The sequence below is a fragment of the Dermacentor variabilis genome, chromosome 7 (assembly GCF_050947875.1).
Source record: "Dermacentor variabilis isolate Ectoservices chromosome 7, ASM5094787v1, whole genome shotgun sequence".
NCBI classification, from domain to species: domain Eukaryota; kingdom Metazoa; phylum Arthropoda; class Arachnida; order Ixodida; family Ixodidae; genus Dermacentor; species Dermacentor variabilis.
The window spans coordinates 173135766-173144195 of NC_134574.1; the positions used below are offsets into that span (position 1 = coordinate 173135766).

An 8430-nucleotide genomic window follows, 5' to 3' on the forward strand; every position below is an offset into this window, starting at 1 on the left:
TCTCTTGGATCTTGGGAGTGTCAGGGAAACTTGAAAGAATGCTAAAATCTTTCTGTGAGCCGTGGAAAAGAAAATGATTGATCCGACTCCAAGAAGCTGAAAGAAATAATTTACATGGATTGATGACCAAATGGGGATAGGCGAGGGTGTTTCATCTACAACATACGCAGAGTAGTACTGTGTTAATGGCCACACTGGCAAAATAACTAAAGATTAAATTATGGGGTTTTATGTGCCAAAACCAGTTTCTGATTATGAGGCATGGCAAAAGAACTGCAAGAATACAGCTTGACAAAGCTTGATCAAAAGGATGAAGGGGAATCTCACGGGCATTGTAATCCATGTAACTGATGTCTGGCGGTTTCCTTCAGAACACAAGTGTTTCCTACGTACGGGAAGTAGAATTGCAGCTGGGAGAGGGTTTCATGTATTAATGAGATAAGGAAATTTACAGACACTTTTGAGCTGAGGCAGGGACATTTAGAGGTCTCTCTGGGCAAAGCATTTTTTCCAGCAGTGGATTTCGGATTGTGATGATGGATTTCTTCATTAGCTCAAAACACACAGTTCTTCCCTTTTTCATCACTTTGACTTTCAGAGGCTAGAGTACAGATATCAAGCTGAGAGGTTATAGCACAATGTTGATTCTTGTGGGTGAGAATAAGGGAACAGGGGCATTTTGTGGATTCATTGTCTGTTCGCTTCTATGGTTGTGGGTAAAAAAACAAATTGAAGCCCCTCGGGTTTCCTTACTCTTTTCGTTCATGACATAGTGAGGACCTCATATTTGTCACTCCTGATGGCATGCAGTATACAAGGACTTGATGTCGTTTGCCTGCCACATTTGCCTCGCACTACAATCGCCAGACCTAGTGCACACAAACAGATGCCCACGAAAGTGGACGGGGACATGGTGCCATGATAGGTTAACAGCAAAGGGCTGTGCATGTAATGCATTGTACGATGTTGGCTCGGTTCCCACCAGTGGCAGGTTATCATTTCACTTCGCTTTCTCTTGTTATTTCTACACTTCAGTTAAAAATAACAGATAATTCCCCCTGTGCTATCTCTGATGCATTGTCTGTTGGCTTTTAGTGTTGATTATTGGCTCTCTATATTTAGCAGGAAAGCCAGCACCGTGACTGAGCAGTCCCACAGCCAGATCACAACGAATGGCATGTTGGCGGCACGGTGCACATCGGGAGGCTCGACAGGGGCTGGCAGCAGGCGGAAGCGTCTCTGGCGGGTGCTCAAAGCTGCGCTGCCTGTCCAGGTGGCGTTGGTGCTGCTTTACTGTGTTGCCTGTCTCCTGGAACCACACTGCTGTGATCTGCTCAATAACTTCCACACCTCGTTTGGGCCACAGCTCAGGTACACATTATATACTATCAGCTATTTAGGCTTCAACTGACTCTAACAGACATTTAATGTGTGTCACCCCCCACCCCCCCCGGAACAAAAGAAAAATGCACTTAAACATTTTTCATTGAGTAGCATTTAAGAGATAGCTTCAGCTCACGGCCATCCCTGCTTTTCCTGTTTAGATACACCTCAGACGACTTATAACATAACTGCCTACTTTGCAGGACCGGATATTTTCTAACTCTCGTTTGCCCTTTCATGAATCTCATACTTGGTGTATAACGCTTACAGTGCAGCTGACAAGATGAAATATCGGTTATAATGGGCTGCCTGAAAATACTTCTGACAAGTTAGGCAACGGGCACACTTCTCAATAGGGTGTGCCGGCAGTAGGGTTGCCAACCATCACGAATTTAGCGGGACGGTCCCGACTTTTGAGTTAATGTCCTGACTTTTTGTCACCTTTGACATAAGAACAACCAGCTCACGTATAACAAGCACCAAGAATCTAAACCAGAACTCGTAGCATAATGAAAGCAGCTTTGCCTTCGGTGAAGCCCACAATACAACCACAAGAAGCAGTGTGATGCAACGAGTGTTACCTGACTGAATAGCAATCAATAAACTAGATTTGCTTTTATTGTGATAGCAATTATATGAACACTACAGGCACATTTTTGCTGTCGGCATCGCTGTAATGTACCGTATAAAGTCCAAGGACAAAGTCTGACCATCGCCGTGTGTCATATGCTGTATGTGCGAGTGAACAGACGTGAGAGAAGCTGACGATCGTGGCTCAATCAGGCGCGCGCGAAGGAAGAAAGGGGAGAGCAAACATGCAGTCTTCCACTGTGCAAAAGGCCATGGGGTACGGGAGGGAGGGGGAGCGGCGTTGTGCTATGGCAGCAATTGCGCATTTCGCGACCGGGCGCAAGGGGAACTGACAGTCATCGCTCGAGCTCGTGCGTCATGTATAGAGGAATGCGAGGAGGCAGCGCGGAAGGGAGAAAGTGGCACCTCTGACTCTGCCAACAAATGCGTACTTTGCACTGCAGCGCGTGCGTTACTGTATTTACTCAATTCTACCGCGTCCTCGATCATACCGCGCAGCTGTTTTTCCTGACCTAAAGAAAGAAAAGTACTTTACAGTACCATGCAGCTCATTCTTTCATACAGAAATACAACTTTCTCTCGTTTGGAAAAAACTAAAAGATTTACTCCCAATGCACTAAAGTTGCGATAGATAAAAGAAGTCACAATTTGGTGCGAAAGTGAAGCGTCAATTACACTAGCAAATTAGTAGACAGCTATAAAAAAAGTAAACATAGTAGTGTTATCGACCATATAAACTTTTAAACGTTCGCTTACTAACTAAATTAACAAGCATGGTGTCACGAACACACAAGCACGAACGCGTCTCACTGAGTGACCGCGGAAACTCTTTCAACTCTGGAGTGAAGAAGTGTGATAGCAGGAGCGAGGGAATTGACCTTGGTGTGGCTTCTCGCTTCGATGGGAACTAGCCGACGTGAACAGTGCAATGCGCGCATAGATTTGCAGACTCTTGTCTCCGCCGCAGATTGCTTTCAAGATAGCGGCTGTGTGTCTGTGCCATATTTAGCAGCTGCCGGTGTAGAACACCTCTCCTCCTTGCGCCAGTCCCACAAGCAAGTTTCGAGAACTCCGAACGCCTGTGATGCGGCCTGATTTTCGTCCGTCTCTGCAGAGGTGATCGCTTTCTTTTTAATTGCGGCATTATGATGAACTCGGCATGTCCTTGCAGTCGGCACTTTTATGCTGATAGAGCAAATGTGGAAAACAGGAAGACCGGGAAGGCGACGGTGCACTACCCTAAGCACACATACTACCGCACATGGAGAAAGCTACGGCAGCTAGGCTCGAAGCGCGTACGAGGCGGCCATCTTGAAATGCCGACGGCGATATGGTAACGCAGATTTAGGTTCAAACTCGATTCTAACTCGCACGCAATTTTTGGACCCGTTTTATCGGAAAAAGAAGTGTGCGTTAGATTCAAGTAAATACGGTATTTTGAAATGGACCTGCAGACAGCTGATACCTTTATGCGCAGGCTCTTGTGTGAAGGTCACTTCGCTGGATGCTGCTACCGCGCTCGCTCACACCAGCATTTTGACAGCGAGTGTCCGTGCTCATTGAGTGTGATGTGTTCGTGTTTGCCTGTGCGCGCTGACACAGTGCTTGTTAATTCAGTTTGTAAGCGAATATTTCGAAGTTTATACGGCCGATAAGTATACTATCCTTACTTCGTATAGCTGTCTACTAAGCTGCTATCACAATCGATGCTTCGCCTTTTGGGCGAAACTGCGACCTTTATTAAAAAGCTACCACTGCCCATCTCCCTGTATTTTTGCAGATACACACACGGGCCACCGCCCATTTAAGTGTTGGTGGAGCACGCCAAGTTGCACAATTTGACGCATCCTCTTGCCTAGAATGAGCCCCACAGTGCAACGGGGTCCAAGATGACCCGCATGGATCTCTTGACCGGCCAGACTGATCTATGACTCTGAATCCATCCAACAAGACGAAGCATCCCTCCCCAGCACATTGCATTGTACGGTCAAGGAAAGAAGTCCACACAGAGACACTGCCACCATTGACCCACGTCGAAAAACAACGAGCAGCCTCAATTTGCTCGGGACATCACTTGATTCAGCTTGCTCTCTTCTGTGGTCAGGTTGCTTTCTTTCTCTCTTTTTTGTCTGTGGTGTTTCGTTGTTTGTGCATACTCGTCATGCTTCGGTTTTCATTCTCCAAAGTGAGATGGCACATCAACATTTCTTGCGTGCAATTTCGTAGGATTATCGCAACACACATCATTAATATATCTTTGCACACAAGGCATACCACTGTGGAATACTTCATTATATGAAGTGTCTGTAGAAAGTGCAAGAATGTTGAAAACAAATGTGACACGCTTCCTGTAGAAATAGAAGCGACCTTAGTCTATTCAGGCAAATGGTTTGAAATTCATTGCTTCAATTTATCAGAGTTCATAGTTTCATCGTTATTTATTTTGAGCAGATTTGGTGACACTTTGCACTTACTACACAAGCTGAAAACATAGGCTTGCTTATAGCTATTGAAACAGCCATTTCTGGCTTTTCGTTAGTCGCCAGTCATTATTACTTCCATATGCAAAAATCAAGCACTCCATTAATATTAGCGGATGCTCTAAAAGTGCTCAATGACAAAACCGCCACATCACATTGATCATGCCATTCACGCATTCATCATTGCATCTGGTAGAAGAAGGTAGCAGATGTTCTACTGCACGACTAGTTCGTCAGTATACTGGCGACGACTGAGGCAGCAGTTTCCATTTCGTTTTTTTTTTTTTTTTTTAATCTCATGGTGATGTATTTGCTATGCAGCTGTGTTGTCTTTTATGAGATCATACACATCGGAGTTGTGTCCAATGTGTGACATGGCTCTTCGATTATCACTGTTGGCGTCAAGTGCTTGGCTGTGTATGATTTTATGGTGTTGCTTTGCAATTAAGGTTGCCACATTTGTTGTGGGGAAAAAAAAAAGCAAACATGGGAGTCTGCTGTAGTGGTGACTGTTAGATTTGCTGCAAGTATCTATCGTTGGTTCAAGCGAAACAAAATTACCGAGTTATGTGCAACATCGATTGCAGATGAAAACAATACAAAGTAAAGAAAGCTGTTGCACTTTCTCCCGTGTAAGTGTTGCGAGGACTCAGAAGCTTAATTTGCTCACTTTACTGTGTCTTCTAATTTGCTGTTATACTACCTGATGTATTCTGGCGGGACATGGTTTGTCAGTCAGCCACCCAGACGAGGCTGGAAAGTTCACAACTGCCGCTATCGGCAAGGTACCGGCTGGTCCAATTGAAAGCTATAATGGTAGTAGCTTTGTTTGCAATGCAAGGCAGTAGTGCTTTTAAAGAAATGCACTTTAAACAAATCATGGTAGTGAAAAAGCATGAGATATAGCTATCATTTGCAGAACTGCTCACAAGCCTGCTGATAGAGAACATTTTCACCCGATAGAAAAGATTGCACGAGATGGTACTACTACACATATAGCTTGCTCTTAAAGGGGCCCCGAACCACTTTTGATTGAAGTAACGAAAGGCATTTGAAGTGAAAATAGGCTGTTTAAGAAATACTTTGCCGCAAAAATTACTTCAATGCATTCAGCAGAAGCGGAGTTATTGGCAACCAAACATGGCCTCCACTGGGCTCCCGTTCCTTCTTTGATGCCTTGCACTGCAAAGGCTACTGCGCAGTGGTGCATGCCCACAGCGCTGCGCCTTCTAATTGTCACCGTGGCGCGTAGTTGAAATTTCATTTTGGATGCTAACGTAGACGTCGTGACTTCCGATTTTGGTGCTTACGATGCGCCAAACATAAGCCAAACGCAATTGTCCTCCGCAAGCCGCAGTGCGCTTAGCCACTGGACTCGTGGGTGAACCCCGCGGCGGCCACAGTACCTACGCTATGTAGCCAACTGCAGCTACCAATAGTAGTGGCGTATGGGAATCCACTTTAATAGGAAATAAGGTGTAAAGCCTGCGTCCTTAAGAGAGTAAGGAGGCAGGCTTCTGTTGAAAAGAGCGTGTTGGAGAGAAAAGTGACTTCACAATCGGCTTGCAAGCTCCACGCACCGTATACGGCAACACAACTTGGCTGAGATGTTCACAGTAGCGCATGCTCCCCGCGGACTATGTTATTTCACCAAGCCCGAGGGGTGGTTCGGGGCCCCTTTAAGGAGAGGAAGTATGTTAAAACACTGCCCAGAGGGCATTTTCAGCGCACTTGTTATGCCAGCGATGATTACTGATAAAGCCAGTACACTTCTTTGGTAGTAAGCAAGTTTTTTTCTTTTTTCTTTAATGTTACTATTTTTTTTCATGAAACAGGGGCCAAATCAAGTTTTTGAACATGTATTGCATGCAGGTTTTTCGTGTCAGTGAACTCGTTAAGTGCTTAGTTCATTGTCCTTGTCTTGTTCTGCAGTGTTATGTTCAAAGTGTTTTGTGTGCTAGCATGGCACGGAGGACATGCCTTGTATGCCATGCTTTCTTGTTTTTATTTCTCCTGTTGCATTAGCTGTGTCCTTTAATGCATATTATGGTTTAGCTGTTGTTGTCGTTGTAGATTTTCCATTATTCTCTGGACTCCCAATCAGAGCATCTTGTGAGAAATCATGCTGAGTTCTAAAACATTAATTCTCACACTTCTTTTCCGGTGTTCTGGCATCATTGTCAAGAGTTTGAGACAGGGCTGTCATAGACCTTTAAACCTTAGGCACCTGTGAACCATAACTTCGACTAGCGAGGTTTGGTGCTTCAGCTGCTCACCATTGTGACTGTCAGATTTACTCTTGTGTCACTGTAGGGTGGCACAGTGCTACAGTTCTTTTGGACAAGTTCCTGTTCACGTCCTGAGCTGACATGCCTGACCCTTTATCTTAATCATGCGCATTTCCATTCTAGGTCTTATCAGTGTGCACCTTCGAAACAATAATCAGTTTTTCAGGTTTAAATGATTGCTGTTTTTTAAAGGACCCGCGTATTTTACTCTGCGTGAAAATTGTATAAAACATAAATTTATATAATTTGTTTTATATAAATTCAAGTTTTAAAGTGAAAAAAAAAGTTGTGTTCAGCTCTCTAGGGTTTCACGTGAACTAAAGATTCAGTCCATTGATATCATGCAGCTCGTACCCATCATCAAAAATGTTAGCTCAAGTTTCTCTTTGTTTTATATATATAACAATACTTAAGTACCTTGAGAGAAATTTATTGTGCCTTATTCCCACCACATGGAGCACGTTCTTTAAAAAGAATGAACCATTAGGTCTGGGCAAGTTCTCTTAATGCTTTCCATAGGAGCATTGCAGTGTGGTATCTTGATGCCTTCAGATTTGTTGCAAAACCTATTTCCTCATTTTTTTGGTGATGGGTCTGCTTGAGGAAGTTGCTTGGAAAGGTAAAGTTGGCCACAATTGCCTTGATGCTGTGATTGCTGCAGCTTACCCTCGGCTGTGGAGGAAATATTTTTCTACTGAATAGTACATGCAATGCCTGTGCTTAATATATTGGTGTACTCCAGTCTCCACAAATGGATGACATGTTTCCCACGCTGTGAACTTGAGAAACTTGCAAAAAAAAAAAAACACCAGTTTATCAATACTATTTTCTATAGAGCTTGTTGATATTTTTTTTAAAGTCGTGCGAATGACCACATCTTGTTATTCTGTTGTTGCAGACTGTAGCCCACTTTCTCACTGGGAATCATTTTTCAGTTGTTTTTGTTAGAGCATGTTTATTATTTCTTTCTATTTTATGTGGTCTAGCACCCCCCCCCCTTTCTTTTTTTAGATATATCCATTTTAAGTCAAAACAGCCCACAGTGGCAGATTAATTTTTTCATTTACTTTCTTGTAGTATTTATTATGCAATTTCGTGCCGCCTTGAATCACGATTTCGGTAAGTGCAAAATGTCAACACAAGCTCATTGCGAAGGCAGGATTTATGCTTTGCATTGCCACTATCTAGTCAGAGCAAAAAAATTTCTCGCCAGTTGTTTCTTATCCTTGTTTTTTTTTTTCCCCTATGAAACAAGCCTATTTACAACAAAAAAGACTCTATGATAAACATCCGGTTTTAGACGCGTTGAATGTCTCACAGATGCTCCTTCAGAAACAGAGCTCGCATTGTTTTCCAGTGCTGTTTCTGATGCAGTTGGCCAGCACCAAGCAGAACTGTACGCAGGTGCTACACTGTATGCTATGTATGACTTCACTAGTGGCCTTTCTAGATGTGTGGAATAAAGTGAACATTATTGTCCAGCCTGTCTCCTTTACTGTCGCATTCACATTTTATTGCCACAAGCAAGGTTGCCAGATTAGAAATAAAATAATTCGCCACGCTATCCCTAAAAATAGCCTATAATTTAGCAAGCCTGTGTTAGGATTACGAATGAGTAAAGTATGCAAGCTGTGATCAAATGACTGCCATGGTACGCACACTCCTAGAAAAAATGCCAAATAAGAAAT

At 43.5% G+C, this 8430-nt stretch overlaps 1 protein-coding gene across 2 annotated transcripts in view; it reads left to right on the forward strand.

Moving 5' to 3' along the window:
• klar (klarsicht) overlaps window positions 1-8223 on the forward strand; it is a 684286-nt gene extending 676063 nt beyond the window's left edge. Inside the window, exons 24-25 of one of the 2 annotated variants that reach the window (XM_075700314.1) lie at window positions 1126-1371; window positions 3755-8223. In XM_075700314.1, the coding sequence (XP_075556429.1) occupies window positions 1126-1371; window positions 3755-3782 (274 nt within the window). In that variant the 3' untranslated portion in view covers window positions 3783-8223. Of the gene's footprint in view, window positions 1-1122; window positions 1372-3754 lie in introns of both variants that reach the window. The other variant, XM_075700315.1, reaches the window with a different exon arrangement.
• The last annotated feature ends 207 nt before the right edge of the window (window positions 8224-8430 follow it).